Source organism: Myxocyprinus asiaticus, chromosome 22, assembly GCF_019703515.2.
Source record: "Myxocyprinus asiaticus isolate MX2 ecotype Aquarium Trade chromosome 22, UBuf_Myxa_2, whole genome shotgun sequence".
NCBI lineage: Eukaryota > Metazoa > Chordata > Actinopteri > Cypriniformes > Catostomidae > Myxocyprinus > Myxocyprinus asiaticus.
The window spans coordinates 14,549,578-14,570,162 of record NC_059365.1 but is presented as its reverse complement, the minus strand read 5'-3'; the positions used below and the strand labels follow the sequence as shown (position 1 = coordinate 14,570,162).

Sequence of the window (20,585 nt, the reverse complement as noted above, 5' to 3'; positions counted from 1 at the left end):
ATCGATGAGCCTTGGGCACCCAACAACTTGTCGCCGGTCTGTGGTTTGTCCCTCCTCAGACCACTGTCGGAAGTACTCACCACTGCTGACTTGGAGCACCCCACAAGCCTTGCCGTTTCAGAGATGCTCTTACCAAGTCATCTAGCCATAACAATTCGGCCCTTATCAAAGTTGCTCAGGTCATTACTCCTGCCCATTTTTCCTGCATTCAACATGTTGACTACAAGAACTGATTGTTCGCTTACCATCTAATCTGCCCAGACCTTGACTTGTGGCCTTGTTAGGAGATGATCAGCATTATATGCTTCACCTTTAAGTGGTAATAATGTTATGTCTCATCGGTGTATATATACCTGTATATATTTAACTTTTTTGTAAATACAACTAAACGTGTTGGGAATTGAAAAGAAATGGTGTCATTCGGCAGGTGACCATGTTGTGTGACATTGGCATGCTTGAAAATTCAAATTGTAGCGTGAGCTGCTGTTGTTTTGTTGATATAGTTTTAACCCATATTTATTGAAAAATAGATAGTATTTAATTGCTGTATTATTTAATTGTTTTAAACACATTGCAATCTTGCCACTGTGGGTCTCTGATGGTTAATACTAACATTAAGTTCGAATGCTAAAATTTTAATCTGTAAATTTTTACCTAATGAGTAATATAATAATGAAGTCTTGTTTGATGGTCTAATGATTTCTGTGAAGTAAATGCGCTGCATTTTAAACAGTATTTCCTTTTGTACTGTTCATCTGTTTGTTTTATTGTTTGTTTTTTGCAGAACTGAAAGTAGTATATATGAAAGTAAGATGATTTGATCCAGATGAGACTCACCTGTGCGCTGGGATCTTGTGATCTCCGGCTATCAAAAGTACATCACACAGCTGCTTGTGCTGAAGATAGGTCTCCATCTTTCGAAAGGTCTGTTCTGCATGGTTTGTGGCCTGGAAAAATTCATCTGAGCAATTGGAGCTCATCCTGGAGAAACTGCTCAAAGCAAACATGTGGGAAAGAGTAAGACCAGAATTCAGTTGGGGCCGAATGATGTGCGCTTTTGCCAGTTTAATTTGGCTATTTGATCCAGGTGAGTGACAGTTGGGCCATTTGTGAAAATGCTGCTATTTTAATATTTTCAGCATAACAATTTGAGTGGAAAGTTAAATAAGCATATAATAAAAAATGTATTTACTAATTTTGAATTTCTTGGTATTTGGTATGTCCCCCCTTTTGCTGTAATGACAATATGCACTTGATTTGGCATAGACTTCAAAAGTTCATGCCAAAACCTGATGATCCCTAATATCCCAGCATGATTTGAGAATGTTCCAAAGAGCTTCTTGTGTGTTCTATAGCCTTCCTCAAACTGGATAAATATGGAAATCGGACCTTTCTTACAAATAAGTTAACAGTCAATGTCATGAATTTGTTTATTTAGTTAGTGACATAGAAAGTGTGCATAATCCTAAATATTTCTTGTTCATTTTATGTTATAAGGATCTTTGTTTGACATTTTTCTAAATTTCAGTTTTTTCCAAGTTTAAATTAGATTTTGAATCCCAGATTTGAATGAATGTGGACTTTTGAACCCAGCTTTGTGTATTATTTGGACATGCAGAAACAATGGACTATTTGACTGTCACAATGTTGTTTGATTAAGTTTTGTGTATGCTTGAATTCTACACTGTTCAAAAGTAACACCTTTTTCTCATGCATCCTGTTTGGACATTAGTGATTCTCTGTATGTCTTCCTTCACACTTGTCAGAGCTAAAATTAAAACCATTAGAGCTAAACTCCGTAAAAGTGGATTGAAAACCAGAGTTTTCCAAAGGGGCAGATTACCATTTGCACAAACTTTACTGTTTTATTTATTTATTTATTTAGATGCATGGGACTTTGTGGGAATCTGGTCTCTTTATAGAGCTTTGATAAAGTAAATTCTGAGCTGCTCTCCCTGCAGAACGGTAGATTACAAGCCATTGTGCTGCATCTGAATAATCCTCCTGACTCACGGCAAACAATCTAAACCCTTTATTTTGCTGTCCTTCATGGAACAAATGCACATCTGACATTTAACCAGTCCATAACACTGTTCAAAAAGTCTAGCTGCCAGAGGGAAGTACAGCAGAGCTATGCATTTTGATTACTTTTCTGTAATCTATGCCATAGAGAAGGACATTTTCAAAAACTTCCAATTAATCATTATGAAGCAGTGTTGTATATCAGCACCATTTGTCCAATCAGATTACAGCACTGGAATTAACTGTAAATATTATTTTAATAACAGCATATTGCCCACTTTATCTTTTATCATGAGTTCCAAAACCATAGAGATGAGAGTAAAAATTAAGCACTTGATAAAATGTTATGATTTCATAAATGTTTTAATTACTGAGTAAATTCCATTGAAACCTGTGGTCATTGGATCAATGGACTTGTGACCTGTGACTCTGTCCTCAGAGTACATGCATAAAGCAAAATTTCACCCTTGTGTCCTCGAATTGGAGGGCAGACGTGCTCCATCATTAGGAACTAGTTTTTGAGCTTACTGCAGCACAAATCATATTAATTTGCTCTCTATTTATAGTTAAGCAGAGTAGAATAACTGTGATAAGTAGTCTATTGGCCCATTGGAATGGAGCTGTCTTGCCGTGTGTTGGTTTAATGAGCAAGGTGACTTTCATACGGAATACATTATCTTTATCTCTCTGGTCAGCTGTCAGTGGTAGGTGATCACACTGATATTTACAAGCTGAGGGGGGTTGACTTCGAAACCTTTAAAATAGCCCTGGGGTTGCTATGATCTAGGCTGTCTGGCTGAAGGATCTTATAAAATAGTCTGATATTTCGCATATAGGCCATGCAAACAGATGGGTTGTTAAAAATCCTGTATGTTTGCACGCTTCCTTTTGTTATTTTCTGTTATTAAGATCCACTCAAAAAGTGAAAAGTGTTTATGTTGTGTGGATGGCAATAGCTACCAGAATCTGACTCATTCTGGTCATTATTGGGTTGTTGTTTTTTTTTTTTTTTTATGTTAAATAGATGGGTAATTTATCACCCTGACATTATTACTATGTTTTGGCATAACACTGGGTGTCCTGAATAAGAAATAAGCCAACAACGAGGGGTTGTAAAACCTAGATACATTACTTTTTGCTCAAAAGAATGTTGAGAGGACTTTTTATGTCTACCAATTTTAGAGAACCAAACTGCATCTGTATCACTCTCCGGAAGGCTGTAAATTTACTGAAAATGTTTTCTTTCTGCCTGTGAATTTGGCTTTTTAAATAAAGGGTAAGGTATGAAATTCAAGCAACAATGCACCTGAAACATGATGTATAGCAAACAACTGAAAACAAATCTGTAACCCCCGAATAGTGTCTGACTTTCCTACATATAATTATTATATCTAAATATGACAGTTAAATTACATTAAATTGAATTCATCGCTAAAGGCAATTTAAGGAAAAACATTTTTTATTTATTTTTAATCCAAGGAATAAATTCAAATAACACTTAAAACACTACAAAACAATTGTTTAAAACAAAACATTGTGACTGTGTATTATGACTCATATGACTAGGGAATTTGATTAAATACCACACATTTATAAAGTTGAATTATTACTTGTTTGTTATCTGTTTATCTATTTTGCTTTTGATTCTTTGATTTAATCTCTAATTTCGTTGTTGTTGATAATACACTGGTTTTATACTTGTGGCTTAATACTATATCTGTGCATAATTATGCACCAAGACTGGGAGGAATAATCGGTAACATTTTTCAATAAGGTTGTATTTGTTAACATTAGTAAATGCATTAGGTATTGCCATGAATCCCGCCTCTGTAGTTTCTTCCACTCACCACCAGATGGCGCTATCACCTGAGTACTGACTTTAACTCTGAACTCCATTTCCCATAATCCCCGTACCTGGCACTGATTACCTGCTCACCTGTTTCCCATTTACTCAGCTATTTAAGACTCACTCTCACTCTCTGTCATTTGCGAAGTCTTGTTTTGCCCTGGCTGACATTTCTGAGCGTTATCTAAGTCTACTGCCTTACCTGTGTATGATCCTGGACTGTTACCCTGTTTTAACCCGTTGCTGCCTGCCTACTGTTACTGCTTTATTTACCTGGATATTAGCTGTTGTTGTCTGCCACCTGCCCTGACCTCTTGCCTGTTTATTGACTACCTCTCTGGATTGCCTTGGATATTATTTTTGCTGGTGATTAACCCCTGCCTGTCTGTATTACTACGTTTATTGTTATTAAAGCTGCACATGGATCTCAACTCCGTTGACTCAACATTACAGAAGACTTCGCCAAAAACCGATCCAGTGGCTTCTCTGCAACTAACCACCGAGATCTCGGCGCAAGCGAATGTACTGGCCGTACACCACCAACAGCTTGGCTGACTGACATCGTTAACAGAGGAGCTAGTTAAGACTTTGCAAAGCCTCCGTTTACCAACACCAAACACTTCAGCCTCTTCATCTAATCCAGCGGCTCACCCAGCCTCACCTGGCACAATCACCACTAACCCACGTCTTGCCTTTCCTGAGAAATTCAATAGGTCTCCAGCTAAATGTAAGGGATTTCTGCTCCAATGTTCTCTGTTTGTTAATCAGTAACCCACACTATACCCCACTGATGAGAGCTGCATTTCCTTTGTTTGTTAGCTGCTTACCGGTAAGGCGTTGGACTGGATTACAGCAGTGTGGAATGGCGACAGAACAACATTCCCTTCGTTCAGTTGCTTCCAACGATTTCGTGCTGTGTTTGAACATTCAGTAAAAGGCAAAGACGCCGGAGATCAATTGCTTTCTCTTCATCAAGGTAATGCACCCGCCGCAGAATACGCTCTCAACTTCCATACTCTTGCTGCTCAAACCATATGGGTGGAGGATAATTTAAAGCTGCTTTTTCGGAAAGGACTGAATTTAGAGCTTCAATCAGAGCTGGCTTGTCGCAACGAGGGTAAGACTTTGGATCAGTTCATTGAGTTAACCATATTCATCAATAACCTCCTCCAAGCACGTAGACCCTCCAACACTCATGTAAAGCATCCTTCCGCTGCATTTAACCCGTGTGAATCTGAACCCATGCACATTGGATACACCCACCTTACCTCTGTGGAGAGAGATCATCGCGTTAAGCAGCACGTGTGTCTGTACTGTGGTCATGCTGGACATCATCAGATTTCCTGTCCAGTCCAACCTTCTCAGCATCACCCCACTATGGTGAGTTCCTGTAGTTCATTAATTCCCTCTACTTCATGTGCTGAATTACCTGTGACATTAACCTTCTCGGGGAGGTCTGTCTCTACTACAGCCATGCTGGACTCTGGGGCAGCGGGCAACTTCATGGAGGATTTCACCAAAGCCCATAATATTCCTCTTAACCTCTGTGACTCTCTTTTGGCAGTTGCGGCGTTAGACAGACGCCCGCTTGGTGACGGTCATGTACATCACACTACCAAAGATATCATTCTACAAGTTGGAGCACTGCATACTGAGACTATTCGCCTATATATCATCCCATCACCTCATTACTCAGTAATTTTAGGACTACCTTGGCTGCAAAAACACAACCCTCAAATCTCGTGGAGCGATCAGCAAGTTACCCAGTGGTCCAGTACCTGCCTCTCCACCTGCCTAAGAGCCGCTGTGCAAGTTGAATCTACTACAGTTCCTAATCTACCCCCTGAGTATTCCGACTTAGTTGAACCCTTCAGCAAAACCAAAGCCTCGCAAACGCCTCATCACCCATCAACTGTACACTGAGGCTGAGAAATGTGAGTTCCATCAGATATCGGTAGCGTTTCTAGGCTATGTCATCAGCCCAGAGGGCGTGGTGATGGATGATAACAAGGTGAGAGCAGATTTAAAATGGCCACAACCTACTACGATAAAAGAATTGCAACATTTCCTGGGTTTTGCCAATTTCTACAGGCGCTTCATAAGGGGTTTCAGTACTGTGGCCACGCCTTTGACATCTATGCTTAAGAAGAAAAGCTCACAGCTCTTATGGTCTCCAGCTGCTCTCCAATCCTTCAAAGATCTCAAAGCTCGTTTCACCACTGCTCCCATTCTTCACCATCCATACCCTGATCACCCATTTATTGTCAATAGATGCAATAAAAAAATAAAATAAAAAAATAATCTGTTTTGAATACTATTCTGATGCTAGTGAAAAATTGCCATATTACAAAGTTTCATACCACTGTCTCCTTAAGATTATTCACTTATGTTTTCCTCTTTTGTAAGTCGCTTTGGATAAAAGCGCCTGCCAAATGAATAAATGTAAATGCATCTAACACTGGTATAAGAGCCATCCTCTCTCAACGGTATGGTACACCTCCTAAACTCTTCCCATTTGCCTTTTACTCAAGCAAACTCTGCTCCGCTGAACAGAACTATGATGTCGGGAATCGAGAGTTACTGGCCATGAAAGCAGCACTCGATGAATGGCGTCATTGGTTGGAGGGAGCCAAGAATCCTTTCCTCATCCTAACGGATCATCGGAACCTCGAGTACTTATGTACAACTAAGAGACTCAACCCAAGACAGGCAAGATGGGCGCTGTTCTTTACATGCTTCAACTTCACAGTCACGTATCGTCTAGGCTCTAAGAACGTCAAGGCCGACGCCTTCTCTCGCCAATTTGAATACTCGCTTCAACTTCTACCAAAGAAATGTAAGCGCAGCGTAGTTCTAGCGGGAAGACTAGCAGCTGTACATCATCGCACCATTAGCAAGACTTAGAAAGCCATTGCTTTCTAAGTCTTCTCACAATCTATCACATTGCTGTTTCAGTGTGCTAACACAGCAACATCATTCTATAGCACTGTCTGATGTCGAGTCCATTTCGCTCTCCAACTAGCTAACATCCAGCTATGGACACGGACTTATTCACTGCTCCTTACCTTATCCAGAATCAGAAGATCGTCGCACACCACACGTCCGCAAATTTCAGGATTCTCAGTGGGACCGCGCCCTCTCGGAATCTGTGCACTGAACATCTCTGGAAGCCCGCCTTCCCTTCCCAACGATGCCGTCACTTCATCTCAACTTCTGCCTGCATCAAACCCATGGGGAGTAAACAATCAGCAAACCCGGCTCTTCATCCATATTTCATTCACTTAGGAGATCTCCCTCAATCGAGCCACCGCTTCCTCAATCAGAATGCACAACCCGGCGCGGAAGGAGTGCGCTCCTCACCAAGTCTGTCAAAATCATCGGCTCAGGCAGCAGCTGATTTTCATCAGAAATAAGCTAAGTTCTCATCATATCCATCAAATGCATTCAGATTTAATCATGGGTCTAGGACTTCTGTTGCCTATGCTGTCTGTTCATCATAACACATCTGCATCAATATCAAAAGGCAATATTTGATGTCAACAGTGCATTCACTCTCATAGTAATGGCAGGCAACCACGTGTCCATAGCGTGATCACATGAGGGTAACTAGGTCAGGTTCACTCGCACGTCATTCACCGTGTTGCATGCCCAAGTGTTCCCCATCGGGGGAGTAAGATCAACACTCAGGCACGTTATGATGTACAGTGCTTATTGTACAGTGTCTCATCACTCCATTCAGTAAGGTATCCCCGTTTTGTTGGTCGCTCTTCGCTCTAAATCACGTAGTGGGTGCTTCCAATACAAGGTACCATCCCTATGCCCTATTCACTAGGAAAGACAGAGCTCATGATGTGGGCACTCCAAGAGAGCATAAACATCACAGTTAATATAGTCTTCACTAAAGTCTCATGAAAAGGTACTTAGTGAAATAATTAACTTATTTCGTTGGGTTCAACATTTCGAGCGGTGTTCCCTACCTGAGCGTCTTCAAGGGCACATTAATGCCGCTTCAGAAAATGCAATGTTTTCTTAATCTATACATACTTCCTCGTTCCCTCTGACCCTCCTCACTACCCCATTTAAATTCTGCTCCAACTCTCATGCAGAAAGGACTTGCCACACTCACTTCCTACAACTCTGCCTGGGCTCACTATTCCTCCTTCTGCCAATCACACAGTACTCCTCTATTTTCCATTCTAATCTCCCAGCATGCATGTTCATTTCCTTTTTGCTTTCACACTAGACATCTCAATTTCCCCCCCATTCATCACTCCATCCCTAGCCCCCATGTCGCGCTACTGGTTCAGAAACCACCTCACCACTGCAATCCTCAAACACTGTGGTCTCTCCCCTCATGTCTTCTCGGGGCACTCATTTCGTGTCAGAGCAGCTAGGAGTCTACCCTCCTTGCCAGGGCTTCCATAATCTCAAGCATGGTTTCCTTTGCATAGGTATTGCACAAGCCAGCTTGCCCTCGCCGGAAAGCTCACACTATCATGGGATATCTTTCAACAGGTTATTGCACGACAACATTGCCATTATCATATAGCTTTATGTATGCTGTTCACCATGGCAAAAGATAACCATTAAAAAATGGCCACCCTCGTTTGAGGGCTCGAGCCTCATGGAATATCTTTCTATGAAGGGTATTGCACGCAATTTCGCCATTATCGTATGGCTTTACGCACATTGTTCACCTTTCGGCAAAGATATCTCAAACAACTCTTCCCTCGTCGGAGGGTTTTCATTATCAAACGTTGTTTTCTTTCAACGAAGGGATTGCACGCAATGTCGCCATTATACTGCACAACAAAGATACTGCACAACAACGCTGGCCTAACATAGGGCCTCATACCACGTTGTTCGTCTTTGGCAAAGATTCTGCACAACCAGAGGCTCCTTGACGGAGAGCCCAAAATTGCACTCAAGGACAAGGATAAAATTAAACTTAAAAAAAACACACAAAAAAAACACATAGGACAAGGACAAAATCGAGGAAAAAAAAACGCACGGCTTTTCTTATTGCAAAGATATTGCACAACCATGCCAGAGATATTGCGCACCATGTCAAATCTAGGTGTTCACATCTTTTTTTTTTTTTTTTTCCCCTCTTCTTCAGAATGAACGCCTAACACAAGACCTGGTCGTACCTGACTGGATCTTCTCTTTTGGGGGTAGTATTCTACTCTCTCTCTTTTAAGGTAGGCTCCTTGCCCCTGCCTCCTATCTCCGGCAGGATATGACGGTTCCGAGTACAACTTCTTCGGACCGCCAGACGGGGCTTACGCCAAAGAGAGACATTACATTTCCTGTTTTATATTAATCAAATAAATGTCATCTTAAATTTCACTCAAGTCTGCAAGTCTTCCTGATAGAAATGTAAGCGCAGCGTAGTTCTAGTGGGAAGACTAGCAGCTGTACATCATCACACCATTAGCTAGGTAACTCCTAGCCAATCACATGTAAGTCATTGCTTTATAAGTCTGCTCACAATCTATCATATTGCTGTTTCAGTGTGCTAACACAGCAACCTCCACCACCACCAGTTGAGTCCTGTCCAACATGGAGGTAGGCTCCTGACCCCTGCCTTCTATCTCCGGCAGGATATGACGGTTCCGAGTACAACTTCTTCGGACCGCCAGACGGGGCTTACGCCAAAGAGAGACATTACATTTCCTGTTTTATATTCATCAAATAAATGTCATCTTGAATTTCACTCAAGTCTGTAAGTCTTCCTGATAGAACCCATCTTACCACCCACACTGATCATCACTCCCATACAAAGGGACATTATGACAGAGGTAACTAACGTTCATTCCAACGATCCACCGCCTCCCGACTGTCCACCTGACAGAACCTATGTCCCACTCCCACTTCGTAAGCAGGTTATCCAGAGGGTCCACTCCTCGCTCAGCTCTGGTCATCCAGGTATCACTGCCACTCTTCAGTTTGTACACAACTGGTTCTGATGGTCCTCCTTGCAGGCAGATACCATTCGTGAGGTCCAGAACTGTTCCACCTGTAACATCAAGTCTTCTAAACAACTCCCAGCTGGGTTACTGCAGCCTCTACCCATACCTAAACATCCTTGGTCCCATATCACCATAGATTTCGTCACAGATCTTCCTCAAGGCCACATCACCATTCTCAAGGTAGTAGATCACTTCTCTAAGGCTTTCCGCTTAATCCCGTTACACAAGTTAGCTACTGCCTTTGAAACTGCATAGCATCTATGCAATTATTTATTCAGATTTTATGGTCTACCCGAGGATACATTTTCTGACCGAGGGCCTCTGTTCACCTCCCGCTTATGGACAGCTTTCTTCCGTCAACTAAACATTAATGTCAGCCTAACCTCTGGGTACCATCCACAATCCAACAGCCAGACGGAACGCATGAATCAAGAGTTGACCCGCTTCCTCAGAACCTACTGCAACCAGAATCAATCTGACTGGACCCGCTATCTACGTCACGAATCCCGCCTCTGTAGTTCCTTCCACTCACCACCAGAGGGCACCATCACCTGAGTACTGACTTTAACTCTCTGAACTCCATTTCCCATAATCCCCGTACCTGGCACTGATTACCTGCTCACCTGTTTCCCATTTACTCAGCTATTTAAGACTCACTCTCTGTCATTGCGAAGTCTTGTTTTGCCCTGGCTGACATTTCTGAGCGTTATCTAAGTCTACTGCCTTACCTGTGTAAGATCCTGGATTGTTTACCCTGTTTTGACCTGTTGCTGTCAACCTGTGATTGTCTGCCACCTGCCCTGACCTCTTGCCTGTTTATTGACTACCTCTCTGGATTGCCTTGGATATTACTATTGTTGGTGATTGACCCCTGCCTGTCTGTATTACTATGTTTATTGTTATTAAAGCTGCACATGGATCTCAACTCCGTTGACTCATCATTACAGGTATCATGAACTAACAATGAACAATATATTTTTTTAAAGCATTTATCAATCTTTTAATGTTAATAAAATTACAATTGTTCATTGTTAGTTCATGTTAGTTGATAGTGCATTAACTCATGTAAACATATACAACTTTTGATTATAAAAACATGTATTACTATATGGTGAAATTAATAACAACAATGAATAAGTGCTGTAAAAGTTGTTTATTGTTAGGTCATGTTAAGTAATGTAACCATGTAAACAAATAGAAACTTATTGCACAGTGTTACTAAATCAATATCAATCAATAGTTTAAATTACTATGATATTTTTCACACTGTATACTCACAGCTCTGTTTTTTGCAGGATGGATCTATTTGTTGTGTTGTGGTGCATTACATAACCCATTATACTGTATATCCATATCAATAGTGTCCGAGCACTTATTGGACTTGAGATGTGGCACTCCATTCAACCAGATCAATAACAAGTGGGCAGTTGATACAGTTACCTAAGCATACAGAACAGCCTACTAACAGACTCAAATGCTATTTCAAGAGAATGTACTGTAGTGTGTACAGCACCACAAAATGCTTAACCAAAAAGCAGATGCATATCTTAAGGTGCATTCCAAACCACACACTTCTGCACTATTCTGTAAGTAGTACGAGAAGTATGTTAAAGACCTCGTTTCCACCTGGTATTAAGATGTGTTTTGGGTGATCCAATCACATGTGGTCAGCCCAGAATACAGGTCTAAAAAGTTTTGTGATCAGATCACAGAAATCACATACGAATTTGGTCAAAAACGCATAAATCCACATCACATTTGAGGTGATCCTGATAGAAGATGGCGCTGCAGATGGCCTCCTTGGTGTGGAGCTCTCCAATACTTTGTGTTTGTTTGTTTGTCCTGTGTTTAGTCATTTGTTTTCCAATCAGTTTTACCAGGGACGAACTGCTGAACATTTGGCAGCACATACCAGACAATATTTTCCTGGTTTTTGACTGTTCAGATGTTTTGCTGGATGGAGACACAGCTGTGTTGTTTAAGCATGCTATGAGATGCAGATGAGGGAAGCGAGCCGACACGCTGGTTAAGCTCCGACTGTGCGGCTTTCGAAGAGCGCTGCTGAGTATTCATCTAGCGAATCTCTGCTCTCTCCCTAACAAAACAGATGAACTACATCTCCTCACCCGTACAAACATGGACTTTTCAAACTCTGCTGCCTTGTGCTTCACAGAAACCTGTCTGAGTGAAGCCATTCCGGACAGCGCATTACATCTGCCAGGCTTTCAGCTGTTCAGAGCAGATCGCATTGTGAAGTTAACGGGGAAAACGAGAGGTGGTGGAACATGCTTTTACATCATTGAAAGTTGGAGTTTTCCTCTGGTGAGTATTTATATTCCTCCACATGTGTGCGTGAATGCAGCGCTGCAACAGCTGGCTGATCAGATCACAGACACGAAGCAACAACACTCAGACTCACTTATTATTATTGTCTGCGATTTTAACAAAGCCAACCTCACCCATGAACTGGCAAAATACAGACAGCACATTACATGCCCTACCAGGTACAGAAATATACTGGACCACTGCTACACAACATTAAATGATGCATACTGTCCCTGGATCACTCTGTCCCTAGAGAAGATGTGGGACTCTCTGATCACTGTCTGGTTCATCTTCTTCCAACCTAAATGAAGAAACTTCAATCAGCTAAACCTGTAGTAAGGACATACGGGTATAAAAGGAGCTGGTATGCAACCACTCATTCAGGTTTTATGCTGAGGAGCCGATATAAGGTCCAGCCATTAAAGCGGGTAGTTCAGCGTTGTGGCAGGAGGGACACAATGTCTCGTTCCCTCCATCAGGGAACGGAGGTTACACAAGTCACCATGACTTTCCCTATCTGTCACTCACTCGACGTTGTGTCGATGTAGTGACACTAGGGGTCCATATATGAAACACCACAATTAGCTGAACTGTGTTACGTGAACTGGCGGTGTGTGGTGGGCAAACTACTGTGTGCCTCATAGCCAGCACACCAGGTCGACACATAACCTCCCCCAACATAGTTATGAGTGTCGAACGGCCCTTTGGGGACAAGTCGACTACCCAAAAGATAGAGACAGGCTAACTCAGTTGTGGCCTCTTTTCCCCTTCTTTTTTCCCACTCCCTAAAAAAGAAGGGGGATTATCTGACTGGGCCGCCAGGTCTAGTCAGGGGTGTCCCTCCCAAGGGGAAGACACCGTGGAGACCACACCTCACCCAAAGGGGGGGGGGGGTATTTAAGTAGAAAAATACGTCACATGGTCTTTCCAACCATGTGGAGAGTCTTCAAGTTAGATCCTACCCAACGGGGGAGGAGTTACTACAAACATGGAGACTGGGGCAGAGGAGCTCTGCCCAAGGAAGACGCAGTTTGCCAACAGGGAAACGAACTAGCAGAAGATATATAATCGCATGGGGTTAGCCTTACAGGGAACCACCACATGCAGAGCACCTGCCCCAGAACAGGACTCTTAGCACGTGTACTGGGCTGGCAGTGAGTCTCTCCGAAAATTCGACTGCCACAGGGCTCGGAACAAGTCAACCAGGGAACAAACTTGTGAACTCTACTGGAAATTTATGGCACACATCTTCAGCTCAAAAGGAGGTGGAAGGCGCTATGTGCAAGCGATACACCCGGCCGGCTATCCCGGGCTTATCCGCTTGTGTTGCGTGCCATTACCTGGGATGAATCCGGTTCCACCCGGAGGTTGTAGAATCTTGCAAATGTGTTGGGTGTTGCCCAGCCCACTGCTCTGCAAATGTCTGTTAGAGAGGCACCCCTGGCCAGGGCCCAGGAAGCCGCTACACCCCTGGTAAAATGGGCTTGTAGCCCTACCGGGGGCAGCATGTCCTGGGCATGATATACCATAGTTATGGCATCAATGAGCCAGTGGGCGATCCTCTGCTTGGAAACAGCGCTTCATTTCCGCTGTGCACCAAAGCAGACAAAGAGCTGCTCAGAGATTCTAAAGCGCTGCGTGCGATCCAAATAGATGCGTAAAGCACACACCAGACACAGCAATGACAGGGCTGGGTCTGCCTCCTCCTGGGGCAGTGCTTGCAGGCTCACCACCTGGTCCCTAAAAGGAGTGGTGGGAACCTTGGGCACATAGCCTGGTCGGGGTCTCAGGATCACGTGAGAGTAGCCCGGACCGAACTCCAGGCAAGTTTTGCAGACAGAGAACACTTGCAGGTCTTCTACCCTCTTGATGGAAGTGAGCGCAGTCAGGAGGGCAGTGTTCAAGGAGAGTGCCTTAGCTCAGCTGACTTCAAAGGCTCAAAGGGGGCTCTCTGTAGACCTTGAAGAACTACAGAGAGGTCCGATGAGGGAACGAGGCACGGTCTGGGGGGATTCAGCCTCCTGGTGCCTCTTAGGAACCTGATGATCAGGTCGTGCTTCCCTAAGGACTTACCGTCGACTGAGTCGTGGTGTGCTGCTATGGCCGCAACGTACACCTTCAAGGTGGAAGGGGACAGTCTCCATTCCAACCTCTCCTGCAGGAAGGAAAGCACTGATCTGACTGCGCCTCTCTGGGGGTCTTCCCATCGGGAAGAACACCACATAGCGAACAGATGCCACTTAAAGGCATACAGGCGCCTCGTAGAGAGGGCCCTAGCCTGAGTGATCGTGTCTACCACCGCAGGTGTTCCAGCTTAGGTCTTCCATGTCCTGTCCAGGGGCCAGACATGGAGATTCCAGAGGTCTGGTCGCAGGTGCCAGATGGTGCCCCGTCCCTGAGAAAGAAGGTCCTTCCTCAGGGGAATTCGCTGGGGGGGGCTGTCGCGAGGAGCGTGAGGTCTGAGAACCACACCTGGGCGGGCCAGTAGGGTGCTACCAGGATGACCTGCTCCTCATCTTCCCTGACCTTGCACAGGGTCTGTGCAAGTAGGCTCACTGGGGGAAACGCATATTTGCGCATGCCAGGGGGTCAGCTGTGTGCCAGTGCATTTATGCTGAGGGGGGCCTCGGTCAGGGCGTACCAAAGCGGGCAGTGGGGAGGATTCTTGGGAGGCGAACAGGTGCATCTGTGCCTGTCGAATTGACTCCAAATCAGCTGGACCACCTGAGGGTGGAGCCTCCACTCTCCTCTGAGGGTAACCTGTCTTGACAGCACGTCCGCTGTAATGTTGAGGTTGCCCAGGATGTGAGTGGCTTGCAGCGACTTGAAGTGCTGCTGACTCCAGAGGAGGAGACGGCGGGCGAGTTGTGACATACAACGAGAGCACAGACCGCCTTGGCGGTTGACATATGCTACTGTTGCCGTGTTGTCTGTCTGAACTAACACGTGCTTGCCCTGGATCAACGGCCGAAACCTCCGCAGGGTGAGCAGAATTGCCAACAACTCAAGGCAGTTGATGTGCCAATGCAGTCGCGGACCCGTCCACAAGCCGGCGGCTGTGTGCCTGTTGCAAACAGTGCCCCAGCCCATTTTGGAGGCGTCTGCCGTGACCACGACGCGCCTGGAGACCAGTTCTAGTGGAACACCTGCCCGTAGAATCGTAAGGTCGGTCCAATGGCTGAAAAGTCAGTGACAGACAGGCGTGATGACCACACTATGTGTCCTGCGGCGCCATGCCCATCTCGGGACTCGAGTCTGAAGCCAGTGCTGAAGCGGTCTCATATGCATCAACCCGAGCGGGGTGGCCACTGCTGAGGATGCCATATGCCCCAGGAGCCTCTGAAAAAGTTTCAGTGGAACCGCTGTTTTCTGTTTGAACGCCTTCAAACAGACCAACACCGACTGGGCGTGCTCGTTCATGAGGCGTGCTGTCAAAGAGACTGAGTCCAACTCCAAACCAAGAAAAGAGATGCTCTGAACCTGGAGGAGCTTGCTCTATCCCAGTTGACCTGAAGCCCTAGTCGGCTGAGGTGTGAGAGCACCAAGTCCCTGTGTGCACACAACATGTCCCGAGAGTGAGCTAAGATTAGCCAGTCATTGAGATAGTTGAGAATGCGAATGCCCACCTCCCTTAGCGGGGCAAGGGCTGCCTCTGCGACCTTCATGAAGATGCGAGGAGACAGGGACAGGTCGAAAGGGAGGACCTTGTACTGATATGCCTGACCCTCGAATGCAAACCGCAGGAAGGGTCTGTGTCGAGGAAGGATCGAGATGTGGAAGTACGCGTCCTTCAGGTCTACCGCCACGAACCAATCTTAATGCCGGACGCTCACCAGAATGCGTTTTTCTGTCCGCATCTTGAACGGGAGCCTGTGTAAAGCCCAGTTCAGTACTCACAGGTCCAAGATCCATGGAGACTATCACATCGGGGGTGGATTTGTGCCACAGCTGGGTGCTCAAGGGAGGGAGACCGCCGCTGGAGCGCCAAACCTGCCAAATAGAGTGGTGGACGGTGGTCGTGATGACGGCCGTTTACACCGGATACGTGACCCAGAACAAGGAAACCACTCTTGCTGAACTCTTGAATACTGCAGCCACTGGGGCATGCAGCGCAATTAAATGCAAAGGTAACAAATATATAGAGAGGTCTGCTTACCAGCTCCAGAGCAGTGGGTTTCATCGTCCCTGGGTCGCCCATCTCAAGGGCGCTTTCATAGGTTCTGGGCAGCCGTGAGATGGGTGGCATCTGCTTCCTTTGGTGGGCTCCATGTCAGGGCCGGGCCGAAGGGCCGGGCTGCGGTGGAGCTGGTGCAGTCAATGCAGGGGGACGCCCTTGGCGACGAGTAGACAGGGTGCGGGATCTTGAGCCACGCCGGGGCAGGATATGCCAGATAGCCTCCGTCTACTGCTCCACCGTCGAGAACTGCTGGGCAAAGTCCTTGACGGTGTCACCGAATAGGCCAGCCTGGGAGATGGGGGCAGCAAGGAATCGTGTCCTGTCGGCCTCACCCATCTCGACCAGGTTGAGCCAAAGGTGGCACTCCTGGACCACTAATGTGGACATCATCCGCCCGAGAGACCGTGCCGTGACCTCCGTCACTCGGAGAGTGAGGTCGGTCACCGAGCGCAGTCCCTGCATCAATCCCGGGGCGGAACTACCCTCGTGCAGTTCTTTTAGTGCCTTGGCGGACTTGCAGGAGAGCCATGGCATGCAGGGCGGAGGTGGCTTGTCCAGCGGCACCGTAGGCCTTGGCCGTCAGAGATGACGTAAACCTACAGGCCTTGGATGGGGGCTTTGGGCACCCATGCCAGGTGGCGGCGCTCTGCGGGCATTAGTAGTGTCAGGGTAGTGAGGGCGGGGAAGCTGAAAAGATCAGGACCGGGCAGTAAAAAGTGCCTCCCACAACCTTGTCAGCTCTTCACACACTTCCGGGAAGAAAGGAACGGGGGCGGGGCGTGGCTTTGAGCGGCGCTGCGAGCCCAGGAACCAATCATCGAGCTGCAAGGGTTCAGGGAAGAGCAGAGGGTTCCACTCTAGCCGACGCTCGCAGCTGCCCAGGAAAGCATGTCGTCATCTCCGCTTCAGCCTGTGACTGGGCAATCGTCCCCAAAGAGAGGAGCCCAGCTGAGGCTTCCACATCTGACTGGACGAGCCCGCTCTCCGATGCTGCGCTCGAGAGCTCATCACTTTTGCGGGCTCCGAATAAGAGGTCTAACTCACCATGAGACGAGCTGGCGGACTCATCCAGAAGCCCGATCGGGGGAGACGAGCGTGCTGGGGAATGGGATGTCCGCGGGGGGATACCCGGTGGAGGCGGTCCCATTGGGGTCCCCAAATCACCCCCAGTGCTAGCCGCGCTGGCCTCATACCCGTGGGTAAAAGGACCGAGGCGGGGAGCCTCTGGGGTGGCTTGCTTTCTTACGAAGGTGAGCTGCAACTGCATCGTTGCCATGAGTGGTTGCATACCAGCTCCTTTTATACCTGTATGTCCGGGGGAGTGGCATGCAAATACCACTCGCCAATTTTCATTGGCCTTTTATCAAAGACCAGCGGTGTCTTGGGCTCCCAAGAGTGACCCCTAGTGTCACTACATTGCCACAACGTCGAGTGAGTGACAGATAGGGAACAAGAGTTAAAACTTTGCCATTTATGAGCAGCTTTAAAAGGAAATAACTGTCCGATCTGAAAATGTAAAAAAGCGGATACATACACAATCACAAGAGTTTCACAGGTCGTCTTTATTGTGTCTGATATCCACACCGATGACAAGCACAAATACCTGAAGCTCCTTTAATATAGGTAATCCACTAAAATAATGGCTAATTCTGTTTGATGGAGTTCTGTCACAGGAGTAAACTGTTAGATTAAATTTCAACCGCATCTTTTTTCATGCTTTCTTTGTCTTTTCTGGCTTTGTTGCACTTTATTATCATGCAGTAACACACTGAGATAGTGATTGATGTATGTCACCATACATAGTGGTCACAGGAGTAAACTGTCCAGGTGTAAACAGCGTAGTAAAAAAATAATGTAAGTGTTCCATTTGGGACAATAATACACTTTGAAAATTCACACATGTATAAGTGCATAATGTATAGTGTAAAAACTGCAATATGTTTAAGTGCACTGGCTCTTTATATTTTATATCCACTTGATATAAGTATATCTTTTCTGTATATAGCTCTGTTTATCTAATATCTACTTCATATAACTGATCAATACTATCAACAAAAATGGTTAAAACAGACAAACAAAGCCTTGTGTTTTCATACATACTATTTGTTTTAGGCTTCAATAATACTGTAGTCCATATCAACAATTGTAATAAAAAAATAAAACAAATCCAAAAATATATATATATATATATTCCACAATTTCAGCAGCACAGAGTGAAGCTCGGGGTGGTTGAGGATCCAGTCGGAATCTTGCTAGGAGGCAGGTATAAAGGATTTTTCAAGGATCTTATATTAAAATATTTTCAGCATCTCTGCCGAGATCTGCTCTGCGCTTGTATATGGTTGACCTTTCAAGTAATAGCTGCTGATGCAGCCCTAAGCAATTTTATTTGGCAGGATCTTACTCCGCATAGAACAGTATGTCAATGACTCCCAATTTTTGAAGGATTCTTTGTTATTCAGTGATGCACAGTGCACATATAGTGTTGAAACAGTGCAACTTAGAATAACTGAACCGCTTCAGGGTGTGTATTTGGTACCTTTTGCCAATTGCTTTCCTTTTCAAAAAAATCTTATTGAACAGGAATTACTTTTTCATTGTCAATGTAAACAACGTTGATTTAATCTAATTCTGATGATGAATGTTAACTCATTCTGCACATTTTTTTAAATATTGAAAGAATAAACATAGCAGCATCCAAATAGCCTGCTTAAAACACCAGCTTAGACAAGCTTGAATTTCCATGCTGGTCCAAACTGGTTTATGCTGGTTTGGTGGTGGTTTATCTGGTAAACCAGCATAGTCATGTAGGTCAACTAGCATGGTCTTTCTAATAAAGCTGGTTGAGCAAGTGAGTCTTGCTGGTTATACTAGTTAAAAAAAGCCTGCCAGGGACACCGGCATACCTGCACCCCATATGTAACGTTGCTGCTGGCGCAGGCAATGATAAAGATGATGATGATGGAATGAAGAACCCAAGTGCAATTTTATTAACAAAAGTGAGATCCAATAACCCTAACTGTAAACATGAACTTGACTTCACTTGACCTTGGACTTGGACTTGGACTTGGCAACATTACCAAACATAATACCTGACAAAGGACAATGGAAAACATGAGGGCTTAAATACATGGACAAGGGGTAAAACAATGAAGAGGGAACCAATGAATAGACAGAACTGATAACAAGATAACAAGACAATAACCCAATGAAAACAAGACACAAGTACATGGAGGGAAACAGGAATCACATGACTAGGGAACACATGACATAAAACAGGAACTAGATTTTCAAAATAAAAGACATGAAAAACATGAACAACCACATCAAACATTACACCATACAGAGTACAATAAATATTTATTTTGGAGTGACTATTTGCACTAAGTGTAAATAGCACTTGCCACACTGTCAGAGAGGTTTACACTCCAGTAGTCTGATGGGAATACAGAATTTGAAGACAAACTGAGCCTCCCAGTGTTGCTGCAATGACGTATTGTGTAACGTAAGTGTGGATGTGCTTTTTTTCATGTGGATGACCTGGGTTTGAATCTGCCTTTCGTCCCACTTTTTCCAGGGATGCACAATATATCGGTGGCCGATATATTATTGGCCGATAACCGGGAAACTCCAAATATAATTATCGCATCGATAATGGAATTACTGCCGATATTTTCGCCAATAATTTGTTACGGTTTATTTGCTTGTGGCTGAGAATCTCCATTTGCCTGCGGTGTCTTTCCTTCAGGCAGGTGCTCGGACAGCCACAAGCGACAGTGTGCGTGCACACACACACAACATGTCTGTGTGAATAAAAGCCAAGCTCATGTTGCTCTGTGAGGATTATTTTAACATCTCTGCACCTTGTTACGTTGTTTTGGGTCTGGTTTTAATCTGCTGTAAGTAACGATATGCCATTTCCCATATTCTGTTTATGTTTCATGAGGCATTAAACGAAAACGTGACAAAAACGTGTATGTATGTTACTTGGGGTGATTATTGATATATGATATATGAAACATATGGATGTGGGAAATAGCACATTGTCACAGGACTGCAATTAAAACATGCCCCCAAAACAACCTAACACAGTTCACAGATCTAGAAAAAAGTTTCACAGAGTGACTTGAGATGGCTGTAAACATTAGTTTGTGAGTGAAACAAATCTGCTTATTGTATTTTACAAGTTGAGACTTTTCTAACGTTGCGACTCGTGACTATTCGATCTGTATGATGTTACCTA

The 20,585-nt window shown here is 44.7% G+C and overlaps 1 protein-coding gene across 2 annotated transcripts in view; it reads right to left on the bottom strand.

The window, feature by feature from the left end:
- The window catches only part of klhl4 (kelch-like family member 4), a 71,081-nt gene that overhangs the window by 26,420 nt on the left and 24,076 nt on the right, over positions 1–20,585 (bottom strand). For both annotated transcript variants that reach the window (XM_051649163.1, XM_051649162.1), the window contains exon 2: positions 838–990. In XM_051649163.1, coding sequence (XP_051505123.1) covers positions 838–980 — 143 coding nt within the window. In that variant the 5' untranslated portion in view covers positions 981–990. The remainder of the gene's footprint in view (positions 1–837; positions 991–20,585) is intronic.